The 19,671-nt window shown below is 46.0% G+C and overlaps 1 protein-coding gene across 1 annotated transcript; it reads left to right on the top strand.

Moving 5' to 3' along the window:
* Positions 1 to 26: 26 nt before the first annotated feature.
* On the top strand, positions 27 to 16,971 carry LOC117365891 (adenosine receptor A1-like). Its single transcript, XM_033956816.1, has 2 exons — positions 27 to 385; positions 15,425 to 16,971. Exon 2 carries the CDS (start codon positions 15,574 to 15,576, stop codon positions 16,636 to 16,638), a length of 1,065 nt encoding a protein of 354 aa, XP_033812707.1. The 5' UTR covers positions 27 to 385; positions 15,425 to 15,573; the 3' UTR covers positions 16,639 to 16,971.
* The last annotated feature ends 2,700 nt before the right edge of the window (positions 16,972 to 19,671 follow it).

Raw genomic sequence — 19,671 nt, 5'->3', positions numbered from 1 at the left:
TATAGTCCCGTAGCTCCTATTCTTAATATAAGTTCCAACAGTGCAGTTCGGCACTAGTATTTGAAACGAGGAAGTCATTGCTTCCAATTGTTGCTCGCACACGCTCTGCTCCAAATGTTGACTGATGTGTACTGCGTTGAACCTGTTTGCGTTGCTTATGGCACACGAAGTCCTCATCTCTCTCTGCTGTTCTGACTACATGTGCTTTGATTTTCGATTTCACGAAGAATGAGAAAATGTGAGAAGACTAGACTAGACTTTGTTATGAATAGCCGAGTGGACTAGGAATTTTTTTTTCCTCTTTTCTATTATCAGATGTCTTGCGATCAAATTATAAATCTGAAAGATTTCAGTTTTTGAGTGTCTTGGAAGAAACAGGTTGCAAGTGAGTAAATATATCATTTATTTTGGGGGGGGGAAACACCCCAAGATTATTTGTTGTGACCTTTTCTTAAAATATTGAACATTTTTGGGTTTCTCGCAGAAAATGTTATTTTACAGAACTTAAAAATATTGGGCAGTATTTTCCATCTTTATATTCTTGGCAAGTGCAGTTTATCATCTTACTACGGTATATAGAGCAGAGGATGGGTTCGCCTTGTTTAAAGACGATGAATAACAATTTTAGACTGGGAATAGTAGAATTCTCTTTAGGGTATAATAAATACCTTTTCTAAGATGGGGGTGGAGGGATTTACAGACCCCTTAGGTTTCTTCTTCAGATAGAAAACTCAAATACCATATAATTGTTGTTGGTCCTTTAAAAGGTATCAAGGTCTATACTATAACGGAATAAATATTATTCAATAGCAAGCGTTGTATAACTCATGATATATTCTGTCGAATACCTTGGGTGGTGTATCTCTGTTGTATTTTCTGTGCATGTGTCTATGGGGGGCAGTCTAGGGATATTTTAGGGGAAGTGGGGCAGTTGCAAGGCTATTTTTGGGGAGGGTCAGTTTGCAGAATGGCGGGGTAGTTTTGGAGGGTGGGCAGTTTGCAGTAGGTCATAGGAGCCAACTTTTCAAAATGTTGGGGGGTGCTAATCTTAATAGAAATACACAAATACTTAAATATTGGGGGTGCTCAACCACCCATAGAGCTGGTTCCTATGCAATAGACTAGAGCAGTCATGGGGGTGGGCAGTTAGTATAGGAATATTTTTTGGATGTGGGGCAGTTAGTGGGATGGAGAAGTTGTAGAAGGGCTAGTTTTTGTGGGGGAGGCAATTGCAGGGGCTGTGGTACACAGTTTACAATGCAAGGCCTGCATTGTTGCCCCTTGAGGCATCTGTGGTGGCCCGCATCATCATTCTGGCTTTTTTTTCCCCCTGGTATGCTCTGCCTCTACCCATCCTCATGATAGGGAGAAGTGGTTGGAAAAAAGAACCACATGCTTGTAGGACAAGTCATTTCTCAATAGATGAAGAGAATGCATTTGGAAATCTCCTTGAAGGTGGGCTGGTGGTATGGATACACACTGGTCAGCAATGTTGGTATTTTTCATCTTATTTGGATCCAAAGTGGTCCTGGTTTAAAAATGAGATAACTGGTTTACATGTTGAAAGGGGCAGTTACTGTTGGTAGATTGTAAAGAACATAAGAGTTGCCTCCGCTGGGTCAGACCAGAGGTCCATCGCGCCCAGCGGTCCGCTCTCACGGCGGCCCATCAAGTCTATGACCTCTGAAGTGGTTTCTTTACCATCTCTATAACCTACCTCTGCTTTTATCTGTACCCCTCAATCCCCTTATCCTTTAGGAATCTATCTAAACCTTCCTTGAACCCCTGTACTGTGCTCTGGCTTATCACAACCTCCGGAAGTGCGTTCCATGTGTCCACCACCCTCTGGGTAAAAAAGAACTTCCTAGCATTTGTTCTAAACCTGTCCCCTTTCAATTTCGCCGAGTGACCCCTAGTATTTGTGGTTCCCCACAATCTGAAGAATCTGTCCCTGTCTACCTTCTCTATGCCCTTCAGGATTTTGAAGGTTTCTATCATTTCTCCTCTAAGTCTCCTCTTCTCCAGGGAGAACAGCCCCAGCATTTTCAACCTGTCAGCGTATGAAAAGTTTTCCATACCTTTATCAGTTTAGTCGCTCTCTTCTGGACCCCCTCAAGAACTGCCATGTCCTTCTTGAGGTACAGCGACCAGTACTGGACACAGTACTCCAGGTGCGGTCGCACCATTGCACGATACAGCGGCATGATGACTTCCTTCGTCTTGGTTGTGATGCCCTTTTTAATGATACCCAACATCCTGTTTGCTTTCTTTGAGGCTGTGCCGATGGTTTCAATGTTGTGTCCACCATCACCCCCAGGTCTCTTTCAAGATTGCTCACCCCTAGCAGTGATCCCCCCATTTTGTAGCTGAACATTGGGTTCTTTTTCCCTACATGCATGACCTTGCATTTCTCTATGTTAAAACTCATCTGCCACTTTTTTACCCACTCTTCCAGTTTTGTTAGGTCCCTTTGTAGGTCTTCGCAGTCTTCCGTGGTTCTAACCCTGCCGCAGAGTTTAGTGTCATCAGCAAATTTAAATTCAGGATAGTTTGGGGAGATCCCTGTTTTAGTGGAGGCAGTTTGCAGGATAGTGGTAAAGTTGCAGGAAGCAGGTTTAGTTTTTTTGGAAGTAGAGCAGTTTGTGAGGTGGGGCAATTACAGAGTAGATTTTGAGGGTGAAGCAGTAATATGCAATTTTCCAAGTGTTAGAGCATTTAGGAGGGGTAATTCTTGGTACTTGGGGCAGTTGTGGGGAGGTAATGTGCTGGGGCAGTTGTGGTGATAGTTTAGAGCAGTGTATTGCAAACTGTGTGCTGCGGCGGCACACTAGTGTGCCTCCTGAGATTCCAAGTGTACCATGGCACACTGAGGAGGAAGAGAGGTGCTGGCTAGCTGACTTGCCTACAGGACATGACTCTCACAAGAGGCACGTCCTGTAGGGCCAGAGGTTCTCAACACACGGTACGGCGCTAGCGCTGCATGTCTAGCAACTTTCTGCTGCCGTCGCAAATTTCCCAGGACTCCTGCCTTCCTTGTCTTCTCTCTCGGACCAGCAGCGGCAGCTCAGTGTATGTTTAACTTCGCCACACAGCTGCCGCTAGCATTAGTTTAGACACGGTTTCATCAGGTAGCCTCAGAGCCTTTCCTAGGCCGGTCTGCTTCGATGATGCAACTAATTCTTTCTTCAGAGGGGGCCGGCCTAGCAAAGGCCCTGAGGCTGCCTGATGGAACTGCATCTAAAGTCTAAACTAATGCTAGCGGCAGCAGTGTGGGGAAGTTAAAAGCACAGTGAGCTACCACTAGAGAGAGGAGAGCTACTGCTGGACAGGGGAGGAGGGAAAGAGAAAGGAGAAGGGGTACTGCTGGACAGGGGAGGAGGGAAAGAGAAGAGAAAAGGGGTACTTCTGGACAGGGGAAAAGGGAAGAGAGGTACTGCTGGATATGGGGAGAGGGAGAGATGCTGCTGGAGGGAGAGGTGCTGCTGGACAGGGGGGAGGGGAAGGGAGAAGAGGTGCTGTTAGACCTGGCAGAAGGGGAGGGAAAGGAAAGGTGCTGCATCCTGGAGGGGAGGGTGAGATAGTGCGTGGAGAGAGCGTATATTGGGTTGTGGGGTGGGAAGGAGGAATGTCACTCAAGGGAAGAGACAAGGAGAGAGAGAGAGAAAGTATGCAGGAGTCAGAAAGTTTTGGAGTTGTAGAGAGGGCGAGATGGATGGGGAGGATAGAAAGGAGGGAAGGAGAAATGTCAGGGGAAGGGGGAGAGGACAGAGAATGAAAAGTTGGACTCATGGAAAGAAGTTGGGGGAGGGAAGGAGGACCGGAGGAGACGCAGCACACAGGAGGAAGAGATAAATAAATGTTGGACTGGTGGAAAGGAGGGCTAAAAATGTTGGACTGGGAGGGGGGGACAGAAAGGAGGCAGGGAAGGGAGATGGACTGCAGGGGGCAGAAAGGAGGAAGGGAGAGAGAAATGTTACATTGGGGAGGAGGGAAGATGACTAAAGGAAGGGAGAGATACCAGACCAGGGAAGGAGGGGAGTCTAGTAGTGCTATAGAAATAATACAGTAATAATAGTAGTAGTAGAGAGAGATGCCAGATTATGGGAAGGAGAGGAGAGAGATGCCAGACTGGGAAGGGGAGAAAAGGAAGGGGAGAGATTTTGGACTACTGGGAGGAGGGAGAGAGAGATAGGAAGGGAAAGGAAGACATGGAAAAGTAGATTTTCAGAAAAATGAAAAAAATTGAATGTTAAGTTAATGCCAAAGATGGATGCAAACCTAGCCAACAATATCTGTACAGGGTACTATCATTCAAATTAAAGGAGATGTGAAACAGTATACTCAAGTATACCACTAAATATAAATGCACACAACTTATCTCCAGGGATAACAATTATTTTGAAAGTAGCTCATTAATTGATGTCGCTCCAATATGCTCAGAGATACATTAGCTCTAATTGCCCCCTCGCGGAGCTTATTAGTCTAGTCTTAGCATATATTATGTTTCTTCAATCAATTTCTGTTTTCTTTTTACTTTTTTCTTTGCCTTTTTTTCTTTTTCTGTATATATGCTTTCCAAGCCTGATATTTGTTATTACATGCCTATGATTATACCTGGCAAGCAAGTCACTTCTCTTGGACGTGGTTGGCGGTCCCAACGTGGCCCCGTTTCGAGATCTGCTTCAGGAGACCCAAACTAAATTTCCAATACAATTCTACTAGTAGTTATGACTGCTAACAGGAGACTTACTGTAGAAAGGCTTATCCCAGGACAAGCAGGCAGCATATTCTCTACATGTGGGTGATGTTATCCACGGAGCTCCGTCGCGGACAGCTTTTCAAGCAAACTTGATTGAAGATCTTGAAGTTTGCTAATGCTGCACCACACATGCAGTTCTTAGTTTTCTGTGGAGCCTGAAAGCCCTGTTTCTCTTCTTTGTGAATCTAAGTGCCTTTCTTGCACCGCAGCTTCTTTTATTATTTTCTGGGAAGTCGCTGTGCCGCGTCTTTTTTTTCTTTTTACAAAAAAAAAAAATAATAATAATTTTTTTTGTTTTCCCCTACTGGGGGTCCCCGGTTTTACCTTGGCATTCCTTCCTGCCTTATGTCCCGGCCTCTTACCAGGTTCAAGAAGTGCACGCAGTGCGGTCGGGTGATCTCCATCACAGACCCCATCGTTGGTGTATCCTTTGCCTGGGTGTTGACCACCCTACGAACTCCTGCCCTCGTTGTGCCACCCTTCAGCCTCGGGCTCTTCGTCGCAGGAGGGCCAAGATTGTGGAACTCTTCAACATGGACCCGTCGGCGGATACGATGTCTCGGTTTCGATGTCGGCCTCGAAGATCTTGGTCCCGAGCAAGTCTCCCTCAACCTCGAAGGCCTTGGCAGCTCCGGCTTCGAAGACCTCGACCTTGGGTAAGTCTCCTCTTTCTCCTTCAGGTTCAGCTCAGCTACCGAAGAAGCCATCCTCAGAGTCTCTGGCCAACCAGGCAGTGAGTGTAGTCCTGCCAGCCTCGACGAGACCTCCTCCTAAGCATGCCTTCACATTACGGGAATACTCTACATTGAGGCCACTCTCGGTGGAGCGCACTGCTGCACCAGTTCGTCCAAACCCTTTGGTCTCGGTGCCTATGTTCGAGGATATACTTAAGGCTATCTTGACATGGCAGATCTTCTCTACTTTGGCTCAGCTTGCCCCGGCCTCGACCCCGTTTGTCGTTGACCAGCCTGAGCGTCACACTGAGGGGTCTCGAGGCAAGGCACGTCTGTCTCGACGCTCGTCCTCGAGTGCCTCCTCGCCTGCTCCCTCGAGGCGGACTTCTCCCGCCGCCCGACCTCGGTCGAAGCACCGGCCTAAACGTACTTCTTCCTCGAGACAGCGGTCCGCCAAACGGCCCAGGGATTCTCCCCCCGAGGTGGGGTAGGTCGCCGGGCCCTCGCAATACGGGGTCCATCAAGCCCTCCGACCTCGTACTGTCTTTCCCTCATTTTCGCTGTTCTCCCGTGCCATCTCGGTCTCCGCACCGAGGAGCTTTGAGGTCAAAGACGCCAGCCTCTGCCGAGTTGGAAGGAATCTCCCTCCCGAGGCTCGGTGAGATAGGCTCCCCGGACTTCCGTTCCTCGGACCCCTGGGTCCTCGCCTTCTAGGCTCTATAAGCGCAGGCTGTCATCGACTCCCCCTCATTCTCTCAGTAGGGCCTCCTCAATGTCCATGCTTGTGGACACTGACCTGCTAGTGCAGTATTCGAGGGAGGCTTCCCCCTCGTTCTCTGCTGCCCCTAAGTCCCGCTTGGCTTCCCTCCTTGAGGGGCATTCTACGGGCAAGCTGTCCTTCACCAGGTTCGTGATGGACATGGGCGCTGCAACTGGACCTCCAGTCCGGATCCATGTGTACCCTGGAATATTTGGAGGAGATGGAGCTTCCTTACCCACCGAAGGAATCCCTTCGCCTCCCCTTGAACCCAGTTTTGCAGCAGACTTTCTTCCAGAATTTAGAGACACCTTACTCTATTCCGGCCAAGATGGAGTCCAGGTACCGGACGGTCCCCTGTAAGGAGTTTGAGAAGGCTCAGCTCTCCCACCAATCCTTGGTGGTGGAGTCTTCCTTGAAGAAGTCTAATCCTTCCAAGGTCTACGCGGCTGTCCGGGAGGGCCGGACTATGGACAAGTTTGGCAGGCGCCTGTACCAAAATTTGATGATGGCGAACAGGGTTCTTAACTACAATTTTACTTTTACGTCATATCTGAAACAGTGTATCAAATCCATGCCCTCGTTTCAGGAGGATTTGCCTGTTCATCGCCGGACGGAATTTCGCTGGCTCCTGGATATGCTGTCGCAGATTCGCCTTTATATGTTTCAAGCGACCTATGATGCCTTTGAACTCTCCTCAAGGGTCTCCGCCTTTGCGGTAGCCATGCGCCGCCTAGCCTGGCTCCGCATAGTTGACATGGACCCGAATCTGCAGGACCGGCTGGCGAATCTCCCATGTTTGGGCAATGAACTCTTTGACAACTCCATCGAGGCAGCCACCAAACGCCTCTCCGAGCATGAGCGCTTCTTTGCCTCCTTGGTTAGGCCCAAGGCGAAGCCCGCTCCTCCTAAGTCGTACAAGTTGCCTCCCCAGCATTATCCTCAAAAGTCCACGCCGGCTTTTTCCCGGCTGCCTCTTCGGCGTCTGCAGCAGCAAAGGGCCCCTCAGAAGCCTGCGGCAGCCAAGCCTGCACCGTCTTTTTGACTGGCCCGGTTGGAGCGGGCCGGCCCCCTCCATCCTCGAGTCTTCTCCTCTGCATATAGGGGGCCGCCTCCATGCTTTTTATCACCGCTGGGAACTGATAACTTCGGACAACTGGGTCCTGTCCGTCATCAGAGAGGGGTATTCCCTACACTTCCGGACGACTCCTCCGGACCTGCCCCCAAGAGAATGTCCTTCCAACAGAGCGCTACTCCCCCTTCTTCTCCAGGAGGCTCATGCCCATCTTCGCTTCCGAGCGGTGGAGGTGGTCCCTTTGTGTTAGCAGCGCACCAGGTTCTACTCCCGATACTTTCTAGTCCCCAAAAAGACCGGGGACCTACGCCCTATCCTCGACCTCCGCGTGCTGAACAAGTTCCTGGTCAAGTAGAAGTTCCGTATGCTCTCTCTTCCCACACTGTATCCCCTGATGGACGAGGGAGACTGGCTATGTTCCCTGGACCTGAAAGAGGCCTACACTCACATCCTGATTCACCAGGCCTCTCGCTGGTTCCTTCGCTTTCAAGTGGGAGACCTTCACCTGCAGTATCGAGTCCTCCCGTTCGGGCTCGCTTCATCCCCACGAGTCTTCACGAAGTGCCTCATGGTGATGGTAGCGGCCTTGCGGTCGCAGGGTCTTCAGGTGTACCCGTACCTCGACGACTGGCTTATCAAAGCACCGTAACGGCGGGAGGTTATTTTAGCTACCCAACGGACTATTCCGTTCCTTCAGTGTCTGGGCTTCAAGGTCAACTTCCCCAAGTCCCAGTTGTGCCCCTCTCAGTCTCTGCAGTTCATTGGGGCGATTTTGGACACGGTTCGCCTCCGCACATTTCTGCCTCAACCTCGGCAGGCCGCCCTCATCCACCTGTGCCGGCATGTCTCCCTTTAGTCTACGGCCTCAGTCAAGCAGATGATGATCATGTTGGGACACATGGCCTCCACCGTTCATGTGACTCCTTTTGCCAGACTTCACCTCCAGGTACCTCAGTGGACCCTGGCATCCCAGTGGAGACAGGACCGGGATCCCGCCTCTCAGCACATTGCGGTGACTCCCTCCTTGAGGCGTTCGCTCCGCTGGTGGACGCTCTCTTCCAATCTTTCCAAAGGTTTTCTCTTTCTCACGCCCCCGCCGCAGAAGGTCCTTACAACGGACTCCTTCGCATATGCCTGGGGGGGCTCACCTCGACAGCCTCCGGACTCAGGGTCTTTGGTCGAGCACCGACCGTCGCTGTCACATCAACCTGCTGGAGCTTTGGGCCATTTTCAATGCGCTGGTCGCCTTTCGGCATTTGCTTCAGGATTGCGTGGTCCTGGTGCGCACGGACAACCAGGTGGCGATATATTATGTGAACAAGCAGGGGGGTACGGGTTCCCTGTCTCTCTGCCGGGAGGCTCTTCGGCTCTGGGAGTGGGCGATACGCCACAACATCTTCCTTCAGGCAGTCTACATCCAGGGCGCACAAAACTGCACGGCAGACAGATTGAGTCGCCTTCTCCAGCCTCATGAATGATCGCTCCATTCCTCGACTCTGCATCAGTTGTTTGCTCGATGGGGGACGCCGCAGATAGATCTGTTTGCCTCACCCCTCAAACACAAGTTGCCTTGCTTCTGCTCCAGGATTTACTCCCCAGATCATCTCGAGGCGGATGCCTTCCTTCTGGATTGGTCGGGCAGGTTCCTCTACGCGTTCCTTCCTTTTCCTCTGATTCTGCGGATGCTAGTACATCTCAAGTCAGCTCAAGCCGCCATGATTTTGATAGCTCCTCGGTAGCCGAGGCAGCCGTGGTTCTCCCTTCTTCTCCAACTCAGTGTTAGGGAGCCTCTACTTCTGCCTGTGTTTCCTTCTCTGCTGTCTCAGAGTCAGGGTTCGCTGCTGCATCCCAGTTTGCAGTCTCTACATTTAACAGCTTGGTTCCTCTCCACGTGACTCCCTTCTTCGATTTCTCTCCGTCGGTGAGGGATGTTCTTGAGGCCTCTCGGAAAAGTTCCACTCACCAGTGCTACTCCCAGAAATGGACTAGATTTGCTGCATGGTATACTGGGCATCGCCTGGAGCCACTTTCTGCTTCCTTGTCTTCATTGCTGGATTATCTGTTGCACTTGTCTCGGTCTGGTCTCAAATCGACATCCATTCGAGTCCACCTCAGTGCGATTGCTGCTTTTCATCAGCCGCTTGATGGGAAACTGCTCTCTGTCCATCCGGTGGTTTCCCGATTTATGAAGGGCCTTTTCAATATTCATCCTCCACTCAAGCCTCTCCCGGTGGTTTGGGATCTTAATGTGGTTCTGGCTCAATTGATGAAACCTCCATTTGAACCCATTGACAAGGCTCATCTGAAGTTTCTCACTTGGAAGGTCTTGTTCCTGATTGCCCTCATGTCTGCTCGCAGAGTCAGTGAACTGCAAGCTCTTGTTGCTGACCCACCTTTTACTGTTTTTCATCATGACAAGGTGGTCCTTCGTACTCATCCTAAGTTCATGCCCAAGGTGGTTTCGGATTTCCACCTCAACCAGTCCATTGTTCTTCCGGTGTTTTTTCCTAAGCCCCATTCTCATCCTGGAGAGGTGGCGCTTCACACTCTTGACTGTAAGAGTGTGTTGGCTTTTTACCTCCAACTCACCCAATCTCATCGGACAGCTCCTCAACTCTTCATATCTTTCGATCTCAATCGGTTGGGGCGTCCTGTTTCCAAGCGCACCATTGTTCAACTTGTTGGCTGCTTGTATTTCCTACTGCTACGCTCAGGCTGGTCTCCCGCTGCAGGGTCGGGTCACGGGCATAAAGTCAGAGCGATGGTGCCATCTGTCGCTTTCCTCAGGTCCACGCCTATTGAGGAGATCTGCAAAGCCGCCACTTGGTCTTCGGTTCATACCTTCACCTCTCACTATTGTCTGGATACTTTTTCCAGACGCGACGGCCGGTTCGGCCAGTCAGTTTTGCGTAATCTGTTCTCTTAAATTGCCAACTCTCCCACCGTCCCATCCTGGTTAGCTTGGAGGTCACCCACATGTAGAGAACGAAGAGAGAGGGGTGATATGATAGAGACATTCAAATACGTTACTGGCCGCATTGAGGTGGAAGAAGATATCTTCTTCCTTACAAGCCCTATGGCGACAAGGGGGCTCCGCTGAAAATCAGGGGCGGGAGATTCAATGGTGACACTAGGAAGTACTTCTTCACCAAAAGGGTGGTCGACCGTTGGAATGATCTTCCACTTCAGGTAGTTGAGGTCAGTAACGTGACTGACTTTAAGATCAAATGGAATCAACACGTGGGATCACTTCAAAGAGGAATTTAAAGGGGAGGGTTATTTGAGTGGGCAGACTTGTTGGGCCATAGGCCCTTTTCTGCCGTCATATTCTATGTTTCTATGCTGGCTGCTTGTCCTGGGATAAAGCACAGTTACTTACCTTAATAGGTGTTATCCAAGGACAGCAGGCAGATATTCTCGCAACCCACCCGCCTCCCCGGGTTGGCTTCTTTGCTAGCTATCTGAACTGAGGACCACATTGAGGAGACGCGCCCTCTAGTGGGGTGGGAAGGCACATGCATGCACGGTGCAGCACTAGCAAACTTCAAGATCTTCAATCAAGTTTGCTTGAAAAGCTGTCTGCGACGGGGCTCCGTGGATGATGTCACCCACATGTAGAGAATATCTGCCTGCTATCCCTGGATAACACCTGTTACGGTAAGTAACTGTGCTATATCAGGTGAATAGTGTTTCTGTGAACAGAGAGTTGAACTCTGTTCAGGCTACTTTCTATGCTGTATAAAATCATTGCAGGCAAACCAAGAGGGAGACTAAAATTATACATATCAAAGAAAATATGGTCTACAGTGCTTGAACAGGAACATTCCACCTTGCAATTGACCTTACAAGATTTGCAATTACCTGACTGGGTACAGAAAAAAATCTACCCGGTTGGATACTGATTACAATTCTCATCAGGTGGTTTATATTATTCGGTGTCCGTGTGCAATGTTCTATGTGGAATGCACGACCAGGAACATTAAAACTCGGATCGGAGAACATGTTAGCAGGATTCAATCAGCTATCCAAGAAGACCCGCTTGTAGCCCATTGGCTTAGTAAATCTTATACAGTGGAGCAGTTGCACTATTCCATACTAGATACAGTTAACACCTCCAGGGGAGGAGACATAGCCTATCTTTTGTGGCAGAAAGAACAGCGGTGGATACATGCTAGAAATTCTGAATCCACGAGGACTTAATGAAATTGAGTGGTTAGCTTTCTTGTAATCCTTCTCTCCTTTCTGTCAGTGAATTGTTTCACGTTTATGCAGCATTCACGTGACCCTTATTTAATTGAAGAGCTGGTGGCGGTTTTTGTCAGTTGCAAGGTGGAATGTCCTGTTCAAGCATTGTAGATCATATTTTCTTTGATACGTATGATTTTAATCTCCCTCTTGGTTTGCCTGCAATGATTTTATACAGCATAGAAAGTATTCTGAACAGAGTTCAACTTTAGACTCTCTTTGTTCACAGAAACGCTATTCACCTGATATGCCTTTCTACAGCAAGTCTCCTGTTGGCAGTCATAACTATCAGTAGAATTGTATAGGAAATTTAGTTTGTGTCTCCTGAAGCAGATTTTGAAATGGAGCCGTGTTGGGACCCCCAACCACGTCCAAGATAAGTGACGGATTTTTACTTGCTTGCCAGGTGTAATCATAGGCATGTAATAACAAATATCAGGCTTGGAAAGCATATATAAAGAAAAAAGGCAAAGAAAAAAGAAAACAGAGATTGATTGAAGAAGCATAATATATGCTATGACTGGACTAATAAGCTCCGTGAGGAGGGAAAACACCCCCCATTAGAGCTAACGTATTTCTGAGCATATGGAAGCGACATCTATTAATGAGCTGCTTTCAAAATAATTGTTATCCTTGGAGATAAGTTGTGTGCATTTATATAAAGATGGATGCAAGGCAGAAAGTGAAGAAGGAGAGAAAAACAGTTAATGGATAAGAAGCCACTGGAAACAGTTAAAAGCACAGAAAAATAAAGTCAGCAAACAACAAAGGTAGGGAAAATGATTTTATTTTCAATATAGTGATTTTGAAATGTGTCAGTTTTGAGAATCTATATCTGCTGTGTATATATGAAAAATGAATGGAAAAAATTGCATTACAATTAGTAAAGGGGGTGGGATCTGAGGCAGAGCTTAGGTGGGCCTAGGGCAGAGCTTGGGAGGTCTGTGGTTGGGGTACTCAGTTGATATTTGTTAGACTTAGTGGGTACTTAGCTTGAAGTAGTTGAGAAACACTGCTGTAGGCAATTAGCCGGCGTCAGCGCCTCTCCTTCTCTCCAGCCCTCTTCCCTGCTGGCACCCCCTACTGGCGTCTCGGGGCCCGTCTGGAGGGCCTCTGCAGATGCGTGGATGTTGACATGATGATGTCAAGCATGTGCGTGATGTCATCACGGCAACGTCTGCATACTTCCAGGTGCCTCGAGCTGTGGCCACTACCTTTAGAGTGCCCTGGCAGTTTGTGGAATGTTAGGGCAATTATGGGGGTAGTTTTGGGGAGTATGTACTGTTTGCAGGGTGACAGGACAGTTGTTGAGTGTTAGTTTGGGGGGCAGGAGTACTGTGTGCAGGGGAAGTATTTTGGGGTGGGGTTAGGTTGGGAGAGTTGAGAATGGGAGGAGTAGTTTGAAAGAAGGGCTTGCCTAACAGCTAGTTTAATTATCTATGGGCTCCTTTTACGAAGCCACAGCAGAAACCTCTACTACAGCTTTATAAAAGCCATCATATGTTACAGAAACTGAAATTTCTCCCATGGAAATGCACTGGGCCATTCTTTGAAGGGATTTATTTCTCTGGAGCCCCAAGTTTAAATTGACCCATTCAAACTCATCAAGTCTTTTTATTGGTTTTTTTCCTCATGCCAGGTTTCATTATACTCCGTTAAATCTTTGGAGTTTGCTTCCAGATATTTGCAACCCTTTTCATATAATTCTTTCCAAATTCCACTGGATTGGAAAGACTTTAAAGCTTTGGAGTATCTTCATATTTTGTTTTAGTTAGACGAAAATGCTATCATTTCAACATAAGAACTTATAGGTTGTGCATTAAACTGGCAAACCTGTCTGAAAAATTACTCACTAGTATATGTGAACATACCCTTCAAGTCAGGGAACAAATATATACTATTAGTTTCTAATGCATTAGTTTTGGCATATGCACACACTAACCACACATTACTTATTTTTTAGTGGGCATTTATGTACTGACTAGTTAGTGAATCTATATTACTTGTGTGCTAACTGGTTAGTGTACAGTTAATGGGGAGCCCTTACCACCTCCTATATAAATGGTGGTACATGCTCACATTGTAATTTTTAAATATGGTCGCACACTAATGGTAACAGTGCACTGCCATAAATGACATACAGGCAGTCCCCGAGTTACAGATGCCTGACTTAAGAATGCAGTTGTGGCTTTATTTGATTTCACTGAGCAGTATTTCCAGTGGCATAGACTCCTACATTTCTCCTGTAGCAGATTCAGGAATGATGCATGGCCACATTAAGAACAGTATTTGCCTGATTTCCGATTCGAATCGATTTACCGATTCACTTTAGATGAATCAATTTGAATCCATGCGTGTTTTTAAAAAAAAAAAAAAAAAAACCTGAACTCACTGATTCAAGTCCTTTATCCTTGCTCTGCCATTGGAGTCCTTCCATCTAATGTAACTTTTGGTTTTGCAAAACTGGAAGTTACATCAGAAAAAAGGACTTCGGCAAAGGGAGCACCAAATGGACTTTATCCCTAAGGTGGTGTGACGTCTTAGAACAGAAAAGCGGGGGGCTGGTCATGGGCAACCTCAAACAGGTGGGACTGGATCTGGAGAGCCTAAGAGTAAGGTAAAGGTTCGCAGACGGGGAGGCATGTTGCACAGGGAAAAGTGGAAAAGAGATGAATAGTAGATCATGGGAGTGGATGGGGTTCCCCCTCTGTGAAAGCAGTGTTCAGCGAGTAAAGAACGTGAAGGAGGTTAAATGCGTGTGACTTGGTATCTCTAGTTCTGGTGGTGGTCTTATTCGAAAAATCGATTCAATAGGCTGAATTGAATCAATTTTTTTTTCTGAATCGGGCAGCACTAGTGTATGCTTGTGCATGGTGTACGAAGGAACACTGATGGAGACAGTTTGCCCTTCTGTCAGCTGGGAGCAGAGATAAGCAGCAAGAATCTTAAAATCTACAAGTTCTGAGTTACATACAAATCTGACTTAAGAACAGCTTTAAAAACATAACTCATTCTTAACTTGGGGACTGTCTGTAAATGGAAAAGGAGGTTTTTTTTATGGCCATAATAAAAATGTCCTTAGCACTTGAAGAAAACCTAGGTAAGGGCACGTTAAGGCCAATTTTTACTGCAGCTTTATAAAAGAACTCTTGAATGTTATAGGCAATGGAACACACAGTATCACTTCTTACTAGCAGAAATTCATAGGAAATGCTGTATAGCTTGAATGATAATGGGTCACATAGGGCTGTGTATTTATAGCTTTCTATTTGGTGACAGGATGTATGGAAGCTGGTAGATCTGGAGAGATCCCACATATGGCAGCTCAAGACTTTTTCTTTAAATCTTTAATCAATAGAGAAGGGGAAAAAAGAGAACCAAATATCAAAAAAGAAGAAAAAAAGCATAGAAAATGGAGGAAAAAGTAAAGGAAATTCATGTATAAAAGAAAACAGAAACAGGCAGGGCCATACTATGGGCTGTGTGGATGTGCCAAAATTGTTTCCCGTCCATTTTCTTGTCTTCGTGGCATTGAGAGGCACTGGGGGAGGGAGCATGTCACACAGAGTGCAATTCTGGCACAATACAATCCTAGAAACAAGGACATAATGTAAAAAAGAAAAGGACAGAGCAACAATAAAAGATGTAACAGCATTGGTGAATGTCTGGAAAAACAGAGTTTTATAGCAGGATATGAATTCCTTGAAGGAGGTTGAGGAGTAACCCAATGGTTAGAGCAGTGAGCAGAGATCCTAGGGAACTGGGTTTGATTCCCAGTGATTAGTAGTAGTATATGATAGGAAAGAAAGAACAAATAGTAAGTAGAAACAATGAAAAATAAATGAAAGAAAATGATGTTAAAAAGAGGGACTTTATTGATGCAAATAATCTGAGTTGTTTTCTATTAACTTCAGAACTACGCAGCATTGGAAGAATGAATGGCAGAGAAACTCCGATGACAAGAATACTGTGAAAAAGACATCAGTGAAACCATAGAGGGTCAGTTGCTTACTGAATAGGAGAAGGAAGATAACATAGATCCATTCCAATTTGCCTTCATATAATGGACAACCCATCAAATTCTTCCTGCTTTCAGGATCTCAATGGGAGTTGCCCCTCACCCTCTAATGCCCACCTGCTGAGCATGAGTATGCCTTACTTTGCCATAGAAGGGGTCACTGCCTTTATAGCAATCATTGGTAACCTCTTCATCTGCACTGTTATCCTGCGAGACAAAAAGCTCCGGATAATCAACAATTACTTTTTGGTATCATTAGCTATGGCAGATATTTTGGTTGGCGCTGTAGGTGTTCCTTGTGCAGTACTAACAAACATTGGGATACCCAAATCTAACCGTTACCTGTGCGTGCTGATGCTATGTTCTTTGATAGTGTGCACTCTGGCTTCAGTTTTTGGACTGCTGGCTATAGCAGTAGAACGTTATATTTCCATCGTAAAACCTTTCCACTATGATTCTTTGATGACTCCCAAGAACTCCCTGCTGATCATCCTGGCATGCTGGACTCTAGCCATTCTAAGTGGGCTGGTGCCCCTGATGGGTTGGCATAAGCCTTTCCCTCTAAGTGGTGAGTGCCTCTTTGAGGACTTAATTGCAAACACTTATATGGTCTACTTTATCTTCTTGGGATGCATGCTCGTCCCATTATCTATCATGTTCTTTCTCTATGGACGCATTTTCATGGAAGTTAAGCATCAAATCCGGAGGATTGCCAAATGGGAAGTAGACATCAGCAGGGAAAAGAAGCGCCAGATGATTATACGGAAAGAAGTACAGACAGCCACTTCACTCTTTATTGTCCTTTTCTGCTTTGCTTTCTGCTGGCTTCCTATTAACATTTTAAACTTAATCTTTTTCTTTTGGCCCAGCTATCAGATCCCAAGCCAAGTTACATTGACTGCTGTTATCTTCTCCCATGCCAACTCTGCCTTCAACCCTGTGTTGTATGTGTTTCGGATGAGATTCTTCTGGGAAGCTTTTCAGTCTGTGTTCTCCTGCTTATATTTCCCTACAACCATTAGCAGATTCTCTAACTCGAACTTGACCCCATCCCAGGAAATAAGTGATCAAAGGTTAGAAATCAGGACTATGTCCTTGCCAGGAAAGTGATTGTATATCAATCTAACCATCACCAACAGAATATTTGATTCTGGATTGTATGGCTTAATTCCAAGAGGAGTATTTATGCAGTTGTGATTTTTTTCAAAACATTTCAACTGTGCAAGATTTTCCAACTTCAGTATGTTTGAGACTTGAGAGATAATCTAAGCCTTTAATAACTGTAGTTGCTCTTGGTTTGTTGGGAATGAAGCCTATGGACTTGTATGACAGAGGCTGGAGACTTGCAACTGAGAGAGGCTATTAGCTGCAACCTGAGTTCCAGGAAACATGACCATGAGTGACAGAAGGAGAAGTTTGTCCCCCCCACTCACCCCCCCCCCCCAGAGGAGTCCATTGGACCAGCAAGAGATGTGTCCAGGGCCAGTGATAGACATGATGAGGGCCAGGGCAGAAACTAGGGAGGGTGCTCCAAATCTTGCTTGCAGGATGTGTCTCCTTCAACTTAAGGCAGACTTGGGGGCCCTTAACAGTAGCCCTGGTTTCCCACCCCTTATATCAGCCCTGGGTATATATAAGGAAGCCTAGCCAGACACACCCTTGATGGGCCTGTCATGTGTCTGCTGCCATCCCAACTCCTTATGCTGCTTCAGGTCAAGTTCCTTTCTACCTACTTCACATTCAAATCTTGCTCTAACTTTTTGATTCTTGTTTCATGCTTGATTCTTGCCTCTTACTGCCTGTTTTCTGCCTTGTTCAGCCCTGCACTGGGCCCAGCCTCTTCATCCATGCTTTTGTCTAGGGTAAGACCTTATACTTGCTTTCTATAACTAAGTGCCCCCAAAGTATATTTTTTTAAATCAGATGTAATTTCTTTTATTCTTCTATAAGTATTCTATACTCTAGGAACTACAAACTTTTGATAACTAAAATACATACAATTTAAGTAAGATGGGTCCAGCATTTTTCAACTAAAGCCACCAATATATTTCTTGTTTAGAAACATAAAAACATGATGGCAGATAAAGGCCAAATGGCCCATCCAGTCTGCCCATCCACAGTAACTATTATCTCTTCCTCTCTCTAAGAGATCCCAGGCTTTCTTGAAATCAGACACAGTCTCTGTCTCCACCACCCTCTATCAGGAGACTGTTCCACACATCTACCATCTACAACAAATGAAATAGTGGCTAAAATTATTATTGTGGCTACTTGAGATCACCAAAAATTTGTTTTTAAGAGCTCCTGCTTTTATAAAGTATGTGATACCTTTGCAATCAACTCTCATCAAGAACCCGGACCATGGGGGAAGGTAATTGTTTTATGTGTGTAAAAGGCCTATTGTAAAATTGCACAGCCATTTATAGTATGTAAGTATATGTAACAACAAGATGGTGTGTACTTATACATACGCCACATGGAGGCATTCTGGGGACATAGTTTGGGGGGTTCTTCTCCGTTCTCCACATTTCAGCTTCCTATACCTATAAGAGAAGGATGCAGTTGTCTAGGGAACTGCTTCCATTCTGACTTTTGAGCTACTACATGACTTTTTATGAGTTCATCTGGTATTAAAAAGAAATGTATCTGAAATTAGCATATTGATGAAAGCCATTTTTAATAGACTTCATTTATTTCCATTTGGGACCTGCTAGACCTCAAGGATGGAGATGGTCAACCAGAAAGTGGATCTTGCATGCTCATCTTCCCAAGAGGACAGTGTACAATGTAGGAAGATGACTAAGTCTGACTTAGAGAGTTGAGCGGGGACAGAAATCCCACCTGTCCCCGCCAGGACCCTCTCCGTCCCCACCCATCCCCACAAGGAATTACCTCCATCCCTACCCGTCCCCATAAAAAGCAGCAATTACTTCTGACAGGATCATCAACTCCACAGTTTCTTTTGTGTTTGTGCTGCTGTTTTCCTTGCGGAATCTCTTTGGTGGAACCCTTTTTTTGTTTTCTGTTCAGGTAATTAACTTATAAACCCCCTCTTTTACTAAGGCTGACGTGTCCATTATATTAATAATAATAATTTTATTTTTGTATACCGCCTTACCCATGGAGTTCTAGGTGGTTCACTATATTATATGGACGAATCCTGCTTCCAAAGCCTTCCATCCCCGTGGGAGTCCCGTGAGCCAGAGGGGGGTCACCGTGGGAGTCCCGTGGGTTAGGGGGGATTCCCGCGATCCCCGTTCCCATGCAGACCTTTAGTCTGACTTAGATAAAGAGTGGTGTCCTACAGGCATTCATGCTTATAGTTATCCTTAGTAGCATGGAGAGGAGTTAGGTACTAGGCAGTTTCTTCTTTTGCCCCCATTTCTTAACAATGTTTTGTGTCTGTTGAGTACTAACAGAATTGACTATGATTGCCATTTTGGCATTTTACACCCTAGCTTCACCATCACCAGGAGTAGTGTGCCACCACAACAGCTTTCCTTGTTTGAGGAGCAATGATGTCAACCAAGAGTGGAACTCATTCACTTGAATAACAGTGTTTCAGCCCTGAGGCTTCTATGATGATGCATGATTTCTCTTACATAATTTTTTTAAGGAAAAAAGAAATATACATCAATAACCATAAAAAAATATTTCTGGAGATGCACAAATAGTGGCATATCCTCTTGCTGGCTATCCAGGGCAGAGGACCCCCTCGTCTGGTCGGAGCATGTTTATCCTCCAGGCAGCTGCTAATTGCTTTTCAAGAAGCCAATTATCAGTTCTAAATTACCTTGTTTTTCAATTAAGTTACACACCCAAATTGGACGTTTGCAACTCAAAGTGCCATATCTAAGTGGTATACAATACAAATAAATAAAAACATGAAGAGAAATACATATATGTATGTGCCTATGGGGCTAATTTTCAAAAAAAGATAAGACATCCAAAAGACAGCATAAACCAGCGGTCTCAAACTCAAACCCTTTGCAAGGCTACATTTTGGATTTGTAGGTACTTGGATGGCCGCAGAAAAAATAGTTAATGTCTTATTAAAGAAATGACAACTTTTCATGCTTCTGATAATTTCAGCTATACACAGCTGAAAGCAGTGCAACATTCAGAAAGTGAAGTTTAGATAGT

The sequence above is a fragment of the Geotrypetes seraphini genome, chromosome 8 (genome assembly GCF_902459505.1).
Source record: "Geotrypetes seraphini chromosome 8, aGeoSer1.1, whole genome shotgun sequence".
Lineage (NCBI taxonomy): Eukaryota > Metazoa > Chordata > Amphibia > Gymnophiona > Dermophiidae > Geotrypetes > Geotrypetes seraphini.
This window is presented reverse-complemented; position numbering and strand designations above follow the sequence as displayed.

Coding starts and splice junctions, on each gene's coding strand:
- LOC117365891 (XM_033956816.1), top strand. CDS start 15,574: ATGGACAACCCATCAAATTCTTCCTGCTTTCAGGATCTCAATGGGAGT.